The 22,991-nt window shown below is 40.1% G+C and overlaps 1 protein-coding gene across 5 annotated transcripts in view; it reads left to right on the forward strand.

Annotated features, from left to right (window-relative positions):
* The window catches only part of LOC142337628 (uncharacterized), a 93,319-nt gene that overhangs the window by 57,294 nt on the left and 13,034 nt on the right, over window positions 1-22,991 (forward strand). For 4 of the 5 annotated variants that reach the window (XM_075386997.1, XM_075386998.1, XM_075386995.1 and 1 more), the window contains exons 10-12: window positions 112-346; window positions 20,933-21,252; window positions 21,636-21,864. In XM_075386997.1, the coding sequence (XP_075243112.1) occupies window positions 112-346; window positions 20,933-21,252; window positions 21,636-21,864 (784 nt within the window). The remainder of the gene's footprint in view (window positions 1-111; window positions 347-20,932; window positions 21,253-21,635; window positions 21,865-22,991) is intronic. The other variant, XM_075387000.1, reaches the window with a different exon arrangement.

Below are 22,991 nucleotides of genomic sequence, written 5' to 3' on the forward strand. Positions count from 1 at the left end.
CTGATTGAATTATCTGATAGTTTACATCTTACCTTGTCTAGTTCGATACTTAGTTATAAAAATTACTCTTTTTATGAATAATATCAGTATTCTTGTTTGCCTATCTTAACCGGGGGTGGGGTCAGTTTGGTTGGAGTGGACGAAGCTCAGACACCCTACATAGTCCACCACCCAATAAACACACCTGCTCATGACCCCCCGGACCCAATTGTGGCATTGGTTGAACAGGATTACGACTCTGCCAGTGTTGCGACAGTTGTCGGCACTTCAGATAAGCAGGGTCCTGGATCAAATCAGACCCAGCTTCCGTCTAAAGATTACGAGACGTTCCACACTTATGACAAAGGTTAATGACAAGAAATAGATCCATGTTTTCTTGTTAGTTGTCAGCGGAACTCGTTCGTTTTTCGAGGTAGATCCCGACTTTTATCTATAGACAATATTGAATTTCTGTAGTGGCATTTTAAAATTGTGTTATGTCCAAGTCGGGAACACCAAACATCAATGACAAAAGATCAGTAACTTTGGTTTCAAACGTACGAAACTTTGGTATCTTCGGTATCGTCGTTTTTTGACATAAGAACGATTTAGTATTGTTGGACAGAAGAAAGACAGAAAGATACGGTATTGTCTTTTTCGGACGCATGAGAGAATCGGTCTGTTCGGTTTCACAAGATTCGGTATGATTGGTATTTAAATGTAAGAAATTGTCAAGATGCTCGGTTTTAGACGTAAAATATTGTCTTGTACTTGGTTGCACATTCAAGACCTCAACAAATGCAAATTTCAGAAAAAAACTTTGCAATTGTTGCATAGGTGCTAGATTTCATTCCCCATGTCATTATTCAACCAAAACATGGTCAATTATAGAAATTCAGCATCGTCTAGGCTCGTGAAAACTCCGTCCTCGGTCAGAATGGTCCAAAAAATGGTTCAGTAATGTCGTTTTTGGACGGAAGAGAAATTCCCTTTTGAAACGAAGCTTGATACAACAAGCATTGTCATGCAAGATCTTGATAAGCAAAAGCTTTTCGAAACAACTTTGTAAGATCTTGACAAGCTGCTTTTAACTAGGTCACCATTTATTTTGTTTCAAATGAATCTAAATTACTGTCCCTTGCACAACTAATTTTTTGATGTGATTATTGTTAGTAGTACATGAAACCCTTAGTATATGATCTGCCAAACCAAAATAAAAAGCTGCTTCCTAGTTTGTTGCTAAATAAAACATTTTTAGCTGCTATACTTGTGTTTTTGTATAAGATTTTGAATGACGGGGTCAGTGCTGGAATGAAAAATTGTTTTTTTTTGTTCTTTTCTTGAATCCTCACTACAAAAGCCTAAGTATGTGATATAAAAGTAATGAATACGGGGAAGGGTAAAAAACAGATGACACTGGAAATTCTCAAAAGTTGGTTTTTAGCTGGACGTTAGAAAATTTCTGGTACCACAGTAGCTCTTTCATCAGTTCTCTTGCTCGATTTATAGAAATACCGAGCTCGAGTTTATTTCTTACTTTAAAAAACGACGATGTTGAATCGTTTTCATCTTTAGAAAAACTACAGTAACGAATCTCTTTTGCTTTTAAACAACGACAACTAATTTCTTTACGTTTAGAAAACGACGATACCGATCTCTCTTACGTTTAAAAAACGACGATAACGAAGCTCTCGTTTTTTTTGGCTCGGACGAAAAACGCCGATACCAACGATAACTTATGTTACGTGACCATTATCAGTGCAAAAACAAACATTTGTTTGTGCAGAAACGGCGATGACAACAAAGAACTTTCGGTTCCTGGTGCAAAGTGGGCATTGCCTCCAATAAAGGAACAGTACTTAGAAAGCTTGAGATCTGATAGACAGTTGAATCATTTGCAGTTGATATCACAACCTCTGCGTGTTAAGTAACTTTGTAACTGCTGCTTCTTGTAAGAATTTTGTATTTTTGTCGTTAGAAGGCTTCTAGCAGGGGACTGACTAGCGCCCAAAACTCTATCAATTTTGAAAGGTTCTTTGAAGAAAAGTGAGTCCGTCTGACAATTAAGTATAGACTATTGTCCCCTGTGCTCTCTCAAAGCTGTATATAAGGGATATTTGAGGCGCGCAATAATTAATTTCTTTTCCAAGCAATGAAAATAATTACTCACTGAAATGTAGTTATTGAAACAACCAAGTATATATCGGTCCTTTGCACCGATGAATTGAAGCTAAGAGTTATACCCAGAATAAGTAATTACGAATAAGAGAAATAATGAACACAATAAAATTTTCTCCTGTTTTTCAAAATTAAGAATCATAAACAACTTACAGCAGTTGGAAGAATCCCGATTCCACTAAGTCGAGGTAAAATAGGCTAAACAGAACGATCGATTCATCGTTTTAATACAATCTTTTTTTTACCTAAGAAAGTTGAACTCGCGTGTCAACTTCGTCTCTCAACTATAACTAACTTGTTCGATGAACCACTGCTTTTCAGATTAGCAACTCTCTCTCTCTCTCTCTCTCTCTCTCTCTCTCTCTCTCTCTCTCTCTCTCTCTCTCTCTCTCTCTCTCTCTCTCTGGTAGTTATTCTGGTGCCTAAGGGTACTCAACCTTATCAGTTATTTTTATCAGCAAAACGTAACGTGTCGTTCCTTTTAGAACATTCTGACCTAACGTCTAAGTGTTATAGTTGGCGTGGAAGGTCAGTCACAAGATGCCGCTTATCTTATGTTGATGTTTGTTCGAGATGACCGGAGCTGCGTGTTTATCTCGGTTTGATAATTTCAGAATATGGCACAATCCATGTTTCATGCTGAGCAATATGTGTGCAATTTCTCGCACGCTTGCTTATTCCTTCCTAAGTAATGTTTACTCATCTAATTTAAACTATGATTTCTTTGTTTACCTTTTAGGCTGGAGTAATGTTCCGTTCTAATAAAACTTTAACCATTTCCTTAGAGTCATCAAAAAAAGGAAAATAAAACTTAGCTCTTTCTGTCCCTTATTCCCTTGTAGAATAGTTTCAGTGTTAATACTTTGGGATTGACAGATAATTTATCTCAACTTTCCACTCCGAACGAGGCCTTGGTAAAATGTTTTGACTCTAAAAAAAGTGTCGTTTCTTTCAAAGGAGTATAAGAAATTGGCCTTTCATCTATTTTCTATGTTTTACTTTAAAGGCCAAAAGAACGGTTTCGGGTACCGGAAAAAGCCTGTTGTTTTTTTCGATGTGTAAGGAATTGTCCTAGGAGTGATCAGTTAAAATTTCATGGTGATCGGACTTGAGGAAGTAGGGTTTTCAAGACTTGCGGGGGGAGGGGGGTGGTGAAAATGCGGACGCTTGGATTTGGGACAATTAGGGGCCCTGCAGCAGTACCAAAGAGTGGCAAATCAATATTTCATGCTCTGATAACTCAGTCAATGTGCGAACGCCATTTCTTGTTTGCCAATGATCTTATGCAAATACTAGCAAATCACCAACTAGCAAATTCGTTAAAGCTTAATTCCTACTAGCTTTGATTTACCTACTAACTTAGAGCGCCAATGGATTTCCAATTGTATCAGTCTATTCTCAATTTTCATCGTCGTGGGACAATTCCACAAGATGTAAGTATTAATCGACAGAAAAGGCACCGTTTTAAACAATTAAGTAGTCGCTACAGCAAACCCAAACTAACTCTTTTTAATAAAAAGACCGGACTCAAAGTAATGCACTCAAGGAGTGCAAAAGTTATTATCCAAAAATTACATCGGAACCACGAGCATATTAAAACAGTTGAGCTCGAACGGCTTGTTAAACAATCTTATGATGTCCAGGGAGCCCAGCCTATCGTTCGAGAAGTAGTACGTAACTGTGATTATTGCAATGAAAAAATTACTCATCGCCGTTTTACCGGTCCCTTAGTTCATGCTTCTCGCCTTACACTGGATAGAATTTGTTATGAATTAGACCTAGTTACGACCTAAACGAAAGGCCGTTACTAGAAAAAAATTGCTTCAAGAACGCCCCTTCGTTAGATCCTACTTTTTTTATCCCTAAAACCGTGGACGCTATTGATCCCGATTACAATTGCGTGTGCGCTGCACTTAGCACAATTCTGACCGGAAACCCTAATCAAGGCGGAAAAATTGAAGAAGTAATTCGTTCTTTACGAAAAGAAGGCCCGAACCGCCACTTATTAAATCTGATGGGCGCTGCCCCTCTTATTAATGGCCCAGATGATCTTAATTTCGTTACAACAACAGATTTGAGAATGCTAGCCCGAACCTTTAGAACTAATATTTATAAGTTTTATGAGAAAGCCCACTGGGATTACTACACTGGAAATTAAATGGGCCCAAATAGAGGAGGAATTTACTTATAGCCCGGCATGAGCGGTGGAACAATGCATTGTTTTATTGTTCCTCGTGTTAAGCAAAAAAAATGAGGGGTAAGTTGTTCAATTTAGATGACATAATTTTTTAACCCGGACTAGCACACACATGACAGATATCTAAGTTAAATTAAAGTTCGCTTTTACACTGCATATGGACGCTCGATTTGCACTTTCTTCTTTATTTCCAATAGCGCTTGTTGCTCGGCTTTTTCGTCGTCAGACAAGTAGATGTCACATGCCCGTTGATGCTGTTGTTCGTGTTGCTGTTGTTGTTGATCGTTTGGTGGCTGTTGTTGCTCGCTTGATTGATGTGATTGATCTTCTGATTTCGCTGCGAGGGTCTTCTTTCTATTTTGTTCGCCTCTTTGCCTTCGTTTTGGAGTTTCGAATATGCTCTGCCCGTGGCATTTTGCCAGCCACTGGAGGTAGTTTTATCGGGGCCTTTCCATGTCGCGCTTTAACAATTTTGCCGTCCATACTGCGAGTAAGTTATATTTTAAAGCCTGGCGAACAAGGGTAATAAGGAGCAAGGCCAATAATAGCAATTAGCTATGTTCAGTTTTTAATGACCAAAAAAGGGCACCAAATTGATTTCCTTTGATTGGAGTTTCAGCAGGCTAAGTTTTAAAGTGAATGACCCCGAGGTTTTCCAACTCGAATAATCTTGGTCTTATTTGCCTTGCTCTAAATTGCGCCACAACTTTGTGTGCCTCTTATCAGGTGTTATTTGCCGTGCAAAACTCCACGTTTGTTATTGTTGGTCATTTGTGTGCTAATTCGGTCTTATCTTTGTTAGAACAAGGCATTTGAGTCCTAAGTGTTTGTTTCATTAGCCCTAATGTTAAGACGCATATTTGTATTTGAGACCTGTCAAAATTAGGGCCTATTTCTTTTACCCGCAAAAGTTCGGTGTGAAAGATAAAGTTGCGACTAATTAAGGTGTCAATAAACTACGCAGAAACTAAATTCTACACCCTTCCCTTCTGCATCATTATTCCCCCGAATAATCTTTGAGAAAGTTGCTCTAAGTGTAGATTAGTTTTCGCCAGGTTCTACAAAGTTTGTGGTGGTGTTGAACTTAATTAAATTCAAAATTTGTTCCTTTTAGGAAGTTGAATAACCGTCTTGTCGGCCCTCAAGTGCTTGAAATATTTTTATTCTCCCCTTGCATCTATCCGCACCAGTCATTTAGAAGGGTATCTTATGTACTAATTTTTTTTTGTTGACAGTTCTTTTTTTTCAATTTCTACATGGTTTTCCTGTGTGTTTTAGTCCTCAATCAACTATGGGTAGCTTGTCGACAGCAATTGCTGGATTTGGGGAGTACCCTGTCCGATTCCAGAATGATAAGGCGGTCGGTTTCACGGTCGTCTATTTGGACCGGACAAGGGCCATGAACCCCATTGTTTCCAGAATTGTCGTCTTCAAGCAAGGCGGCGAAAGCGTCGAAGTTAAGCCAGAATCCTCGGAGCACCGGGACTTTGTGCGGGAGCTGCAGAGGTGGGATGAGGAATTGGTGCGGATGAGGCCAATTCCTCCCGTCTATTTTCAATGCACCCACGCTATCAGTGCCCTCACAAAGCCGGTGTACGATGCAATAGCCTTCGTGCCACCCACCATCATTGAAAGGCCGTGGCCTTTCTCGACGCCACAAGATCGGCCGAACTGGTGGGTGGTAGACGAAAACTGAGTTTGAGTTATCTAAACTTGTAACTCTATCCTTAAACCCCTTTTAAATCTATGCTGTTGCTACTTTAATTAAGGCTCTACAAACTGTTTGTTTTCTCTAAGGATATAATTATAAATATAGTTAGCTTTGTATAAAAATTATCAAGAAACGGCAGAGTTCAATCCTTTTAGCACGAAGTCCATATACTACTTTATTTATTGGTTTTTTCCCCACATCTTTGGCGTCCAAGTGATAATCTTCTTTTCCGTTTGCGTGGACACATCCTTCAAACAAGGAGAATAAAGTATTGATTGGAATGCGGGTAACGGTTCATTCGTCAAAGAGTTGACCCACTTAGATAACATAGCCGACCTAAATTCTTTGCCCGCCGCACTATCCAGTAAAAGCAATAATTCGTTTTCGTCTTAAAGTTGTAAAATAACAAACCTATCCTCGCAAAATTGTACCCGCTGGTATACGACAACCCAATCGAGAACTTTCGACTCCCAAATAAGAAGAACCATGATGAAAATGTTGTTTTTTAGGGGTTATATCTTTGACAGGCGCTGATTTTGATCTCGGGTTTTGTGGCTAAATGTGCTAATTATATTCCAGATAACAAACTTAAATAGAGATAAGTTTTGACCGCTTAAGTTGGGCCGATCGGTTATATTTAATTGTCGGTTAAATCGTCGCTGCTAACATCCTCCCATTCACCTTCACCTTCTCGATTGTCCCGACGTGCGTAGAAAGGAGGCATCTCAGGTCCACCTTCGTTGCTAACATCTTCTTCGGAATCTGGCTCCGCTGCCGTGGAGTCAGAGAGAACCCTGTATATTTCCACCGACGTATTCGCGTCTTCACTTTCTACAGGTCGAATAATGATTTTTATTAGTTCATTCGGAGCTAGAGGTCGATGGAGGGAGTATTTTACTTGGAATGAGTTTTCTTCTACTGAGTAGTTTTGGTCAAGGGTACTTGAATTATCCTCCGGTTTTCTATCCTCCACTAAATCCATAGTCCCCGCCTCGATAGGTAGTCGTGGTTCTGTTGACCAAGGGTTCGAAAGAAAGCAGTGGAACTCATAATACTCTGGTTCCCCAATTTCCAGAAGAATTACGTTCCCATCTATAAGATCCACCAAATGACCGTTCCATGTATCTTTGACGTTTCTAATTTTAAAAAGACGGCCAAGAGTAAAGCAGTGCCATTCGAAGTGTGTGCCACTCATTATTGGTACATAGCGTTGAAACTCACTGAGGGTAGAATGATTTATTTTCTGGGTCAACTAATTACCTCAAGTTTTACGGGTTCTCTTATCTATTTAACGTTTGTTTGCTTATCGTTCCGAGTTGAACTGTTGGCCGACCTCAAGTTCGCTCAGCCTAAGGGCCCAAGTTAAATCTTAGTGGTATCGGGATTTGTCGAGTACAACATACAAGTATTTAACTGTACAAATGAGTTTATAAATGAAAGCACCGGAATACTACTCATGAATAAAATCAAAACAGATTTTCCTAGTTACAGTTAAGGGGTGATAGAACCAACTAAAGCACTTGTCTTAACAGGGTGGGCAAAAAATAAATAAATAGAAGTGGATAACTAACAGTTTCCGTTGTCATCGGCTCACTCTTCCCTTCCCTTCTACAGTTTATAAAATCTTGACGCACGCCAACTTCTCTCGGTAGTCCCTGCTCCTCTGCGTTTTGCCACTGGATCCAGGGGGGGGATGAGGTGTCGAAATGAAAGAGTCATTAAAGTCGTCTCCCAATTGAGTTGACTCCATCCCGTCGCGTTCAGAGTATGGTGGCACTTGAATCCGATCAGTCATTCTGAAATTCATCGGCCCTTGTCCACTCAAACCCGCTTCTCCTCTTAGTAGGCGCTCCCAACAATTGAATATACTCCTTCGGGCTCTCGGACTCGTCTGAGTACCAGCCGTATTCCCTTCGATACATGCTTTGTTCATTATAACTCGGCAGAGTCCTGTGTACATCAACCAGAGTGCAATCACTAAGATTGCAGCTAACACAAACCATACAAACCAGCTGACAGGTCCACTGTGGTAAGCCCGCCAGTGAAATGGTGCATGCTGATTGATAATTCCTTGTGCAAAAGGTTTCGCGATGGTTTTCATTGCCTCTTCATCTACGGTTCCTTCGGGTAGATCAAACAAGTTCAAACGTAAAGTCTCCAACATCTGACTGTGAGCTTCTTCGCGAAACACATCTGGGATTTTCATTCCAGCTAGTTGTGTCTCCATTTCGTGCAATTCACCAAACAAAGTCCGCAGTAAGGGGTGTTGTTGAATCCTTACAACGAGTCCGGTCTCGTACTGGCAAGTTCTTGGATTCGGATACAATACCAAACTACCACTGGGGTCCTCTATGCGTCCTTTGCAGGGTGGTCGAATTAGGCAACTTTTGCAGCCACTGATCCATTCTCCAGTATCGAAGGCTTGTGAACTGTAGTTGAGCAGTCTGTAGTCGCTGGATCGCGAGTAAACCAAGTAGGTTGAGTCGTCCAAGTACTCCGCGTAAGGTTCTTCCGGTAAGGCTACCAGCTATTGTGCACAAAGCTTTAGAACTGATGTTTGCAAGTCGAAAAACAGACTAGAAAGGCACGTAGATTCTCCACTTCGTGACATTGAAAAAGGTTTTAGACACGATTACTGCCGCTACAATGTGAAATGAAATTCTCCTCCGTAACTTCGGCAAAATTATCTTTTCTTTCGGATATCAATAAGTAACTTCTCGAGAAACTGTATCGTGTCGCTGTTGACGCGTCTTCAATTGGTTGAGGTACTGGGACTGCGCGATAAACTTTATGAAATCCGTTAGTGTGGTGTACAGGCACGTTTATCAGGACGTTTACGGCTGTTTCTGTAAGTACTGTTGACTCTACTAGTTCAAAGCCGTAATACGTCATTAAATCAGAACGGGGTATAGCTTCCTGCATCCTGTCAAGTTTGAGTCGTTAAGAACTTGTCGTAAAACTTTTGGAGGTACAAGTGTTGCTGGAATATAGCCCAGAGCTAAACTACTCAACGTGTCATCTAAGATGTAACCAAAATTGTGAAGTCCGACTTTGAATGCCGCCAATTCTGCTCTCAAAGCAAGCATAGTTTGGGTGAAGTTCGTCATTCCTACATTAAACTGAGCAGCAACCACTGCTGAGCTCTCTCTGTTGTTGTAGCAGGCCCCCCAATGTGTTACTCCAATGTCGGTATTATTGATAAGCTCTCCCAAAACGTTCCTGATCTTATGGAAGTTGTCATTAGAATTATGACTGATCATCTTCAATTGCCCTTGAGTTTTGTTTAATGAGTGGCCCAGCAGGTGGATTCGTTCCCCTGATTCAAGAGTGATCGTTCGCACCGCTCCGTCCAGAAATTCTGTCTCTTTACAAAGTCTATCCAAGTCTGCACCGCCACACAATCCGAAGAAACAGAAGTAATGACAAAAACCAGCTTTTAGGACTGGCGCCAGGACAATAGCAGCAGCTATCCCACCTAGCAGCGGTTTGACGAATGGCTTTGACCTCGACAAGCCTGCTTCTGTTCCATTCAAGTATGTTGCAGCCCTTTCCCGCGTTTCGGTAAGAACAATTTCAATTTCTAGCAATTCATATTCCAATCCCTTCATTGCAAGATATGTCGTATTCATCAAAACTTCAGTGGTAAAAGTGTTTTTGCAAAACCGTCCATGATGCTTCCTCCATCGCATTGCAAATTCGTATTGGAGTTCCTGGAAAGCAATGTACAGAGATGTCAAGTTGAGGGCAGGTAGGACTGGCAGTGGCACTGATACCCAAGTTGATTCCAGCGCACTCGCAATGATGACAGGGGTTTCCGTTGTGAAGACTGCGCCAGCAGTATGGTTAGTAGTTAAACAGGTAGCACATCTCAGCAGGGAAAATAGGAAGAGTAGCCTCAGAGTCAGGAATCTGTCCTTTGTTCCTGTCATGACCGCGTTGACTCTAAAAGTAACAAAACGTTAAATTAAGTCATTAAAATCCGACCAAAGCCTATATTTTTCCGTATACAGAGAACCGATTAGTTTAATTCAATATTAATCAATAACTGAGATTCATAAAAAGCAAGGGAGAAGGATCCGGGTAACAAGTTTAAGTAAACGAGGAAAAAGTGTTTATTCATCGATTCTCAGTCGTATGACCGGTGCTCGGATCCTTGCCGAGCGATGTAGCTCAACGGGTTCCTGCACTGAATTTTGGTTAATAGGTCGTGTTGCTAGTTCAACCTCTGCGTCTGGTGATCTACTCTCCCCGACGCTGTGAGGTTCTACCTGCCTTTGAACCAGTTGTCTTTGGTATTCCGGATCATTTTCACGGCTATTGGTATCCAGGGCGGCCTGATCGCCCAATTGATCAGCTGACTGCTCGACTATAGGATTATTGATTACTCCACCTTCCTGTCCCACAGCAGGCTGCGGGACTTGATTCCGATTTCTTGGCACCAATTTTGGCGGCCGGAGAATTGGGTCTGGATCCAATTGCTCCCACTCGTCAACTTCCAGTGGTTCCTCGAACAATTGATCGAACATTTACAATGTACAACAATCGTTCAGCAATTGTACAACAATTGTTCAACGATTGTCAACGATTGTACGATCATTTACAATTCGTCGAACGAAACGGTGTGGCTCTACACTCGCTCGTTTCCGGTTCCTCTTCCACGAATAGTTTAAGGAGGTTGTAGTGGAGGATACGCCATTTATCAAGCCTTTGGGGTTCACTAACTTTGTAATTAACTTCCGAAGTTCTCTCAAGGACAATGTACGGTCCCTCCCACAGAAGAAAGAATTTTTTTGATTTAGCTTTATGTTTTGAGAAAACCCAAACTTTGTCATCGACTTCGTATGGTTTTCCAAAAACATTCTTATGAAATTGATCTTTTTGTCGGTTTTGATTTACTCCCAAAAGTTCCCGTGCATGAGAATGGGCCTCCCTGAATTGCCTATCGAGCCAGTCAACAAACTCGTTCTGGGTCCGCTCTTGATCGTGGGGCTTCGGGTAGAACAGATCCATAGACGAGACTAAACGGAGTGGCTCCTGTCGTCCTATGAATAGTCGTTTTATAGACAAAATTGACATAAGGCAGCATTGTGTCCGAATCTCGAGGGTTTTCAGCGCAAAATTTTGAGAGAACATCGGCAATTACACGGTTATGTTGTTCCACTTGACCATTTCCCTGAGGGTGATACGGAGATGTTCTTGTTTTGTCTATTTTAAGCAATTTACAGAGTTCTTTAGTCAAGTCACTTCCAAAGTTTTTTACCTTGGTCAGTGTGAAGTACATCGGGCACACCAAAATGAAGGACCCAGCATTCTACAATTTCTTTTGCCACATCTTTTGCTTCGGTTACAACAAGTGGAACACTGATTGCATATTTTGTGAACAAATCCGTCATAACAAGAATGTACTTAGCTCTTGACCGTGCGGCTAGCGTAACTGGTCCTAGTATATCAGCAGCGACCGTGTGAAAGCGAATACCAACTTTGAAGGGACTTAATTCTGCGGTACGTTGCCTGCCTGCCGTGGTCCGAGCTGCACATGGAAGACACCAAGAAAGTTTTTTCTCTATGTCACGCCTCATGAAGGGCGCCCAGAACCTCTGCCTGATTCGCATCAGTGTTTTTTCTACTTTGAAATGACCTCCACTCACTGGGGAAGTGTGAAGTTGATCCAAAATTTCTTTTCTGCAAAAAACAGGTACAATCAGCTGCAAATGGGGTTCGTTCTTCTCTGGTTGAAATCACTTCCTGTACAAAACTCGATTCTTAAGAACAAGCTCTGACCACCTTGACCAGTAGGCTACTACTTCAGGTCCATGCTGAACTGCCTGTTCTTTTGGAATTAGTTTAGGGCCCAGAGGCGAGCAGCTACTTTCTGATCTTGTTGGTGCCCAGTACAAAATACGGCTGATTGCCTCATCTTCATGCAGCAACCGTTCTATATCTGATTCTGTGCGAGTCCATGTTATAGCGACCCCCTCTTCATTTTCGTCATCTATGGTTTCTGTAATAGCGTCAACCATAGCACAACGTTCACGTACACTTTTTAGGGCTTCGTCGATTTCTTGAGGTTCGGGACACTGCCCCGTTACCTGTTCTTTTTCGCCCGGCTCCCATTCAGGCTCTTCTTCCGTCATCCGAGACAACCCATCCGCATTGACATTTTTGTTGCCCGCGCGATGAACAATTTCGTAATTGAACTCTTGCAAATGTTGGAGCATTCTGAACGTCATGCCATCTGCATTTTGCCTGAATAGCCATTTTAAAATGCCGTGATCTGTACGTAGGACACAACTGAGTCCCCATATATAATGTTTGAACCATTTCAAAGCCTGAACTACCGCCAGGGCTTCCCGCTTCGTTGTAGAGTACATAGTTTCGGTCTTACTCAGGCTCCTACTTGCAAATACTATAGGATGTTCCACGCCATCGATGAAATTTGAAAGTACTGCACCCAGACTGACGTTGCTTGCATCTGTGTCAATGATAAAGGGGCAGTCATACCGAGGAAACTGTAGGACAGGTGCTGTAGCTAGTTCGAGCCGCAGTCGATCGAATGCCATTTGACAACAGGGAGTCCACTCAAATCGAGCGTTTTTCTTTGTTAGTTTATGCAAGGGACGAGCAATTTGCGCAAAGTCTTTCACAAAGCGCCAATAGTAATTGCAGAATCCAACGAATGACCGTACTTGTTTAACGGTTTTTGGCTCTGGCCATTCTCTGACAGCAGAAACCTTTTGAGGGTCTGGTCGAGCTCCCTCTTTATCGATAACATGACTGAGGTATACAACTTGTTGCTGAAGAAGTCTGCTTTTCTTGGGCTTAAGTTTCAAGTTTGCTGCTCGCAACAGTTTGAATATAAATTCAATGTGTTTGAAGTGTTCTTCCTCAGTCGAATCGTACGCCAAAACATCATCAAGAAAGATTAGAACCCACTTCCAGAGTTGATCTTTGAAAAGATTGTTCATAAGCCTTTGAAAGGTCCCGGGGGCATTAGATAGACCAAAAGGCATTTTAATGTATTCATACAGCCCACCATCAGGTGTGACGAAAGCTGTTTTCTGTCTATCCTCTGGTGCAACCGGTACCTGCCAGTAGCCACTTGCTAAATCAAGAGAAGAAAAAAATTTTGCTCCCCTCAAAGCATCGAAACTCTGATCTATTTTTGGTATAGGAAAGGCGTCTTTCACCGTAACATCGTTAACGTCGCTGTAGTCCACGCTGAACCTCCAACTACCATCCTTTTTCTTTTGAAGCACAATAGGAGCGCTATAGGGACTCGATGAAGGCTGAATGACTCCCTTCTCCAGCATGCTCTTCAGTTCTTCTTGGATAATAGTTATCTTGGCCGGCGAAATACGATGCGGAGGTTTTTTGATGGGTGGGGTATCACCTGTGTCAATTTGATGCTGAACAATGTCGGTGCATCCAAGTTCATTGTTTTTCAACGCAAATACATCCCGATATTCTCGCACTAGTGTTCTCAGCCGATCGAGAGCAACACCAGAAACGCCCGGTGCAGATAATTCCGAAAATTGATCAACTTCCTGGTCTAGAGTAGGATGATCTTGGGCTTTATAGACTGTGTGAGCAACCCAATTCAAAACCTCGTTATCAGTGTCTGTCTATTGCTCATCTTCGGTTTCACTTAGATAAATGCTTTCTGAATCTTTGACCTGTGTTTCTCTAGAGAGTTGCGCTGCCATGAGATAGTCAGTTTTTTTGCGACTACTGCCAGTGACTGCCTGCAGCTGATGATCGCTGACAAACTTTGTATCCTGCATTGACGGGTCCATTTCAGTTTCGCGACAGTAACGGTAGCTGCCGACTGCAGTCAGAGAAACCATGCTCATTACCACCGCCGAAATTTCTTTGCTGCCTGTCCACATTTCGTTTGATCTAATGTCAATTGTACAACCATGGCGTTTCATTTCCTTGAGGCCAAGTATCATCTGAGGCTTCAGGTTCTGCAACACAAGAAAGTGTATTTCCTCGCATATAGAACCCAACTTTAACTCCAATACTGCGCGACCAAGAACATTTATGGTCTTTCCATCGGCTGACTCTAAGCGGCCTTTATATGGCAAAATTCTCGCAAAGCGATCCAAGCTGAAGAGTTTTTCTGCTTGCATTAGATTTGTTGATGCCCCCGTATCAATCAATATTTCCGTTATCGAGTCGTTCACTATTCCGTCAACCACGGCTGCTTCGGAAACCTCATCAAAATCCGACGAATCAAACTTTTTCTCATCTTCTATGGCGGTTTTATTTGTTGCTACGTGCTGTTGTTTGGCCTTTTCGTCGCAAAATTTAACTTTTCTTGCGTCAAAGTTTGCATTATCATTGTCTTTTAGTCTATTTGCTTTAGATTCGGCCGCGATAAAGCCTTCTTTACGAAAAACTGTGGCCCTCCCGGCCTCTAGTAGTTTAAAGGACCGGTCTGTTGTTGGGTTTGGCGCTCCGGGCAATCCTTAACAAAATGACCTTCCTGACCACATTGGAAACACTGCCCTCCTGCAACTGCTAATTGTCTGCCGAGGCTGTTTTGTTGCGCTGGTACACCACTGTACTGCGCATTGTTCGGTTTTGGACTGATGAATTGTTGACAGCAACGGCTATCAGGCGGATAAGGATTGTATAGACGTTTCTCGTCGCTTTCCTGTTTTGGTTTATTGTCGCTATGTGGGACCTCATTTTGCTTCGGAATTACTGACGTCACAAATTTGCTCATCATATTTGACATATTCTTCATAAACTCGGCCTGAATGTTTACTAGTTGATCAATCTTAGCATTGACAGACCCCGAAAGATCCGTAGAATTCTCAGCAGTTGCGAACAATCTGGATGCATTGCCTCTCTGCATCAATTCATTACTCTGAGTATTCCCCTGAATCTCAACGGGGTTTTCAACAACTGATCTTAAGGACGCTAACCTTCGTCCCTGTCGCATACGAGAATTACGTGCTACAGCATCAAGGCTCAGTGCCCTATTTATAGCAGCGGAGAAGTTTTGGGGATCTTCTCTAAGTAAAAGTTCTTGGAGTTCAGCGTCGTAGAGCCCATCGATAAACTGTTCACGGTTCATATCATCACGGGTTGCAGCATTCATGTTATGGTTCGTTACCTCCCCGATGGACCGTATTCTCCTTGAAAATTCCTGAATTCCCTCCTTTTCACCTTGAATAAGGTTTTTGAATTCGGCTCGAGCAGTTCTTTGGATTCGAAATGGCATCATTCGAGGGTCTAAGTATTCAAACATTCGCTCCAGAGTAGGTGCCGGGTGCCCATCTTCCTGTTCTCGAAAGTGGTTGGGCATTGCAGTGTATTCATCAAGGGCCCAGCCTGTGAGGCAGGTTGGGACACAAGCCATTGCTTGTTCTTCATCCCAACGATTCGACTCAACAATGCATACAAAATGTTTTTTCCAATCCACCAAGTTTTGTATATCGGATTAGGAAAACGATCGGGTTGGCGTGCACCTCGCCCATACAATCCTTGACCATTCAGTGCGTCCGCAGCTTGAATGGCTGCTTCGGCAGTTCGTTGTATATCTTCCGCTTGCAACGCCATTTTTGTTATGTAATTGCTTAGCCACTTAAACTAGAGTGTTCTTCTAAATGTTGCGAATCCACTTCTTGTCTTACTTCGCGATCTCGCCGGAGTCTGAGTAGTTCTCTCAATCTATCAGCCCGACTTCTGGTTTGAATTAATTGATTTGTACTCGGGAATTCGGGTACGTGATCTTCGCTTCTTTGGGCGAGTATTGAATCCAGTTTTGAGGAAGTATGTTGTACACCTCTTGGATTGAGACCCAACTTCGTAAAATCTAATCTATTTTAATCTGTCAGAAAGCCCACCCAGGAGCGCCACTGTAGAATTTTGTATTTTAGTCGTTAGAAGGCTTCTAGCAGTGGACTGACTAGCGCCCAAAACTCTATCAAGTTTGAAAGGTTCTTTGAAGAAAAGGGAGTCCGTCTGACAATTAAGTATAGACTATTGTCCCCTGTGCTCTCTCAAAGCTGTATATAAGGGATATTTGAGGCGCGCAATAATTAATTTCTTTTCCAAGCAATGAAAATAATTACTCACTGAATTGTAGTTATTGAAACAACCAAGTATATATCGGTCCTTTGCACCGATGAATTGAAGCTAAGAGTTATACCCAGAATAAGTAATTACGAATAAGAGAAATAATGAACACAATAAAATTTTCTCCTGTTATTCAAAATTAAGAATCATAAACAACTTACAACAGTTGGAAGAATCCCGATTCCACTAAGTCGAGGTAATTTAGGCTAACCAGAACTATCGATTAATCGTTTTAATACACTCTTTTTTTACCTAAGAAAGTTGAACTCGCGTGTCAACTTCGTCTCTCAACTATAACTAACTTGTTTGACGAACCACTGCTTTTCAGATTAGCAACTCTCTCTCTCTCTCTCTCTCTCTCTCTCTCTCTCTCTCTCTCTGGTAGTTTTTCTGGTGCCTAAGGGTACTCAACCTTATCAGTTATTTTTATCAGCAAAACGTAGCGTGTCGTTCCTTTTTGAACATTCTGACCTAACGTCTAAGTGTTATAGTTGGCGTGGAAGGTCAGTCACAAGATGCCGCTTATCTTATGTTGATGTTTGTTCGAGATGACCGGAGCTGCGTGTATATCTCGTTTTGATAATTTCAGAATATGGCACAATCCATGTTTCATGCTGAGCAATATGTGTGCAATTTTTCGCACGCTTGCTTTTTCCTTCCTAAGTAACGAATACGCATCCAATTTAAACTATGATACCTTTGTTTCCCATTTAGGCTGGAGTAAAGTTTCGTTCTAAATAAAACTTTAACCATTTCCTTAGAGTCATAAAAAAAGGAAAATAAAACTTAGCTCTTTCTGTCCCTTATTCCCTTGTAGAATAGTTTCAGTGCTAATACTTTGGGATGGACAGGTAATTTATCTCAACTTTCCACTCTGAACGAGGCCTTGGTAAAATGTTTTGATTCTAGAAAAAGTGTCGTTTCTTTCAAAGGAGTATAAGAAAATGGCCTTTCATCTATTTTCTATGTTTTACTTTAAAGGCCAAAAGAAAGGTTTCGGGTACCGGAAAAAGCCCGTTGTTTTTTTCGATGTGTAAGGAATTGTCCTAGGAGTGATCAGTTAAAATTTCATGGTGATCGGACTTGAGGAAGTAGGGTTTTCAAGACTTGCGGGGGGTGGTGAAAATGCGGACGCTTGGATTTGGGACAATTAGGGGCCCTGAAGCATTACCAAAGCGTGGCAAATCAATATTTCATGCTCTGATAACTCAGTCAATGTGCGAACGCCATTTCTTGTTTGCCAATGATCTTATGCAAATACTAGCAAATCACCAACTAGCAAATTCATTAAAGCTTAATTCCTACTAGCTTTGATTTACCTACTAACTTAGAGCGCCAATGGATTTCCAATTGTATCAGTCTATTCTCAATTTTCATCGTCGTAGGACAATTCCACAAGATGTAAGTATTAATCGACAGAAAAGGCACCGTTTTAAACAATTAAGTAGTCGCTACAGCAAACCCAAACTAACTCTTTTTAATAAAAAGACCGGACTCAAAGTAATGCACTCAAGGAGTGCAAAAGTTATTATCCAAAAATTACATCGGGACCACGAGCATATTAAAACAGTTGAGCTCGAACGGCTTGTTAAACAATCTTATGATGTCCAGGGAGCCCAGCCTATCGTTCGAGAAGTAGTACGTAACTGTGATTATTGCAATGAAAATATTACTCATCGCCGTTTTACCGGTCCCTTAGTTCATGCTTCTCGCCTTACACTGGATAGAATTTGTTATGAATTAGACCTAGTTATTAACGAAAGGCCGTTACTAGAAAGAAATTGCTTCAAGAACGCCCCTTCGTTAGATCCTACTTCTTTTATCCCTAAAACCGTGGACACTATTGATCCCGATTACAATTGCGTGTGCGCTGCACTTAGCACAATTCTGACCGGAAACCCTAATCAAGGCGGAAAAATTGAAGAAGTAATTCGTTCTTTACGAAAAGAAGGCCCGGACCGCCACTTATTAAATCTGATGGGCGCTGCCCCTCTTGTTAATGGCCCTGATGATCTTAATTTCGTTACAACAACAGATTTGAGAATGCTAGCCCGAACCTTTAGAACTAATATTTATATGTTTTATGAGACCGATGAGTTCGAGCAAGCCCACTGGGATTGCTACACTGGAAATTAAATGGGCCCAAATAGAGGAGGAACTTACTTAAAGGCCGGCATGAGCGGTGGAACAATGCATTGTTTTATTGTTCCTCGTGTTAAGCAAAAAAATGAGGGGTAAGTTGTTCAATTTAGATGACATAATTTTTTAACCCGGACTAGCACACACATGACAGATATATAAGTTAAATTAAAGTTCGCTTTTACACTGCATATGGACGCTCGATTTGCACTTTCTTCTTTATTTCCAATAGCGCTTGTTGCTCGGCTTTTTCGTCGTCAGACAAGTCGCTATCACATGCCCGTTGATGCTGTTGTTCGTGTTGCTGTTGTTGTGGATCGTTTGGTGGCTGTTGTTGCTCGCTTGATTGCTGTGATTGATCGTCTGATTTGGCTGCGAGGGTCTTCTTTCTTTTGTTAGACTTGCCGCTTTTTGTTTGCCTCTTTGCCTTCGTTTTGGAGTTTCGAATATGCTCTGCCCGTGGCGTTTTGCCAGCCACCGGAGGTAGTTTTATCGGGGCCTTTCCATGTCGCGCTTTAACAATTATGCCGTCCATACTGCGAGTAAGTTATATTTTAAAGCCTGGCGAACAAGAGTAATAAGGAGCAAGGCCAATAATAGCAATTAGCTATGTTCAGTTTTTAATGACCAAAAAAGGGCACCAAATTGATTTCCTTTGATTGGAGTTTCAGCAGGCTAAGTTTTAAAGTGAATGACCCCGAGGTTTTCCAACTCGAATAATCTTGGTCTTATTCGCCTTGCTCTAAATTGCGCCACAATTTTGTGTGCCTCTTATCAGGTGTTATTTGCCGTGCAAAACTCCACTTTTGGTATTGTTGGTCATTTGTGTGCTAATTCGGTCTTATCTTTATTAGAACAAGGTATTTGAGTCCTAAGTTTTTGTTTCATTAGCCCTAATGTTAAGACGCATATTTGTATTTGAGACCTGTCAAAATTAGGGCCTATTTATTTTACCCGCAAAAGTTCGGTGTGAAAGATAAAGTTGCGACTAACAAAGGTGTCAATAAACTACGCAGAAACTAAATTCTACACTTCTAATTCTAATACAAAATTTTTTATTAAACCTAATTGATAAGCATTTTCTTCGAGAAAAGATTTTTTCTGGATCGTAATAAGTTTTGGTCTAACGAATTTGCCCTGGTCAACAACCATATAAAAAAACAAATCCCTTGAATTGAAATTTTGTTCAGTAGATTTGAACACGGCTTAGTCAAAAATTTATCCATATATGCTTTAAAATTTTCCATATCTACGAACGCTTGAATAACTTTTACTGAATTAGTGGGAAGTGAAATGGCGCGAGGTCCTCACTGGCAATGAGATGGCATTCCTTGTCAATAATTTTTTCAAAAACTTTGTTTATTTTGAGAGCTTGGAGGATCATGTTTCCGTCATCTCACAGAGTTGTAAATAATAAAAGAACACCTGCCTTTGTCCCCAAATTTTCCGGCAACAGTCATTTTAAAATTTCCCACCAAATTGCGTAATAGTAGGCCATTTATTTTTGCCTAATAAAAAATTGTTTTCAAAACACGGTCCTACTGGTTACTTAGATTCATTCTAAATATGTGATATATTTGATATTTGACAAAAATCTGACGACTGTATTTTTTTAACCCATACAGTAGTTGAATAGAATTAAAGGGACAATAGGAAAGAACTACAAATTTTTCCGGCATTAACTTTTCCGCACTCAACCAATGACTGGTGAATAATTCTCATATACATCAAAAAACAACTGTCGTGGTTCCAACTTTTTTCCTCGTGGTGATTTTTCAAAAATGCAATACATAAGAGCAAGATAACTGGGGTCAACCTAATGGTGCACAAGATAGAACTGAATAAATCTTAAAAAATGGAAACTCTCTAACCAATAACTGATATCTTTCCAAACCACTAATAACACTCAAAGTTAGATCTGAAAGGCTTAAGTCATTTAATAACTTTTACTCTTTTTTTTACTTTTTGTCAACCTCCAAAAACTCTGCATAATTAAGATATGTGATGTGCTCGCTTTCCGAAATTTTTTTCGACTTGCTTTAACTCTATCCAACGCATAACAATAGGAAAAACTACGATGTTTTACCTATATACCAAAAATTTTCAGTTTTTTCATTTGGTTTCTCAGACTAAAAATTGAGCATTTTCTCTATTACTGTGATAAAACTATGGAACTATGGAGTTTACTATGCTCCCAAAAAATTGGTTATCACTCTTTCCCAGCTCTGGAACCAAAGCAATCAATTTCTTCGAACTTTCCTTGAAAATTTAATGTCTTTCAAAAATTTTGAGAAAATTAGATAAGTTTGCAACTGTCATAGATAGCTTGGCAATTATCAAATTAATTTTTTTGAAGCCAAACTTTAGATTGAATCTTTTAAGAAAACAATTTAATGTGGATATCTAAGTTTAAAAAATGCAACAACTGGAATTTTTGCAATAAAAATGCAAAAACTATAACAATCCTAAACTGCTCCATTGAAAAATATCTCATATTTTTTCTCAGGAGAGTTTCTTGTAAGTTTTTTTAATTAATAATTAAATTATCTCTGTTTGATCTGCTAAATTCCATCGTAATTGTGAATGGAATGTGAGCAGAGCAGTTAATAATGATTTAACGATATTCTTCTTTTTTATTGCAGTAGCGGATTCTGCCGTCACCCGTGATCTAGTTAACTCAATTATGGCTCCCACTTCAACCGTGATTAGCAGACAGACATTGGATTCCTTGCCCTCTACAGAATATAAAACTCTGAGCTCTGAAAGTTCGTCAGGGTCCTTCAAATCAGCAACGCAGATATGTCCTCATGATTCTGTTCCTGCTCCCAGGCACTCAATTGACTATGAACAAAAAATCATGAAAAATCAGACAGCGCAAGTGAAATCTCAACCCTATACGAACAACGCTGGAACCCATTACGTGCCACATACGGCGACTCCGATTGAAGCTGACAAACCAAAGGCTTTCTTTCTATTTTATAATTGAAAATTGAAACTGCATAACAAATTAAAGGAGATACAAAAAAACTATCGCGATCAGCCGTGGAGATGCAATGCTATTGAAATGTATTGAACGTTGACGTAGATCAACACTTAGGCAACAAAAACAGTGAACGAATTTATTAAAAAATACAAATATATCTCAATGTGGAGCATCTAATATTAATCAGTTAACTTGGTTAAAATACCTATGGTTAACCAAACCAGATAATGAATAACATTTCATCAGTCTATCTCATTTTTCCTCACAAGAAATGTTTTACAATATATTTTAAATCGGCATTATATACCATAAAATTATTTAATTGAAAAAATATTGAGAAATAAAGCCGCTATGTGTAAAAGAATACCACTGATGAGGCTGGGAAACGAAGCAGCAGTTTCTGTACAATTCTAGGAAGCATGAATGGGAGAAAAGTATCGGAACCTGTTTCTGTGGCTCTCGTACTGGAACCAGACTGCAGCAAAAGCATTGCGAACCCAATGCAGTCACGTGAGATGGACTCAGGCAGGAACACACCAGTGATTGGGAAAGTAGTTCACATGATATCACCAGTTTCAACTCCACCAGAAGGTATCCGATTATTTTCTTGAAATTTTACACATCAGGTCTAGACCTGGACTTATAAATTTTCCGCATTTGCAATCAAAAAATCTAATCTGCATTGAGCCTAAGTATAAGCGCGCTTTTGAACATGCAAATGTTCTTTTATAGCCTTATTAATGGAGCATGCAAAAGTGATAGCTTTAGTAATTGAGCATGCAACATTAATTTAGGGCTTTTAAAGTGCATCAAAGGTAGAATTCATGACACGACAAAATATAACTGTTGAGAATCTTGAAAAATCTGTTTCTGAAATTACTATTTAAGAGATTTTCATAGAGAGAGAACAGAATGAAGGGATTTTTCAGAAAAAAAACACTTGTAAACTTGTAAATAGACAAAAAAATATATTGAGTAAATTCAGTTAACAATTTCATTTGCTGAATACAAATGTAAATCAATCATTTAATCAAATTTAGCAAAAAAAAAACAGTAGTTAATTTGTATGTGGTTTTTTTAACCAAAATTTCTATCTGTCTAATCTCATCTTGTTATGGACGAAAATGAGGAGTTAAGAACTTGCTACAAGAAAACCTTCGTTTAATAGATAGAAAAACGTTACGGAAAAAATGAGACGACACCCAAAATTCTCAGTTGATGGTAATTTTTTTTTCTTTGGCCCTAAATTGAAACTCAGAGAGGATCCAGAAATTTGTTTATTTGTCAAATTTTATAAATTTATCTTAAGAAAATCATGCTTGAATACAAATAAAAATGCCGGTAAATCATGAACAATTAGTGAGGCGACAATCGAGAACATCAGTTGATGGTAATTTCACCTTCCATTACACTAAATTAAAACTGAGGGAATTTTCATAATTTAACTTATGTCTCAAACTTTCATAAAAATTATTCAAATGGATGATGCTTGGATACAAAAAAAGACTGAAAAACGATTGTTACGATATGGTATATTATTAACCTGTTAACCACTTTTGTTGACTTAATTGCTATTGAATAATAAAGCTTTAAACCGCTTTTACATGCTCAAAAAAGCACATTAATTTAGACTTAATTGCGGATTGTCGATACATTCTTCGAGAAAACTAGATACATTCAGAGTGAAATCAAGTTACGTTAGTAGCAGAAAAACATAC

This window comes from Convolutriloba macropyga, chromosome 4 (genome assembly GCF_964194025.1).
Source record: "Convolutriloba macropyga chromosome 4, txConMacr16.3, whole genome shotgun sequence".
In the NCBI taxonomy this organism is placed as follows: Eukaryota; Metazoa; Xenacoelomorpha; order Acoela; family Convolutidae; genus Convolutriloba; species Convolutriloba macropyga.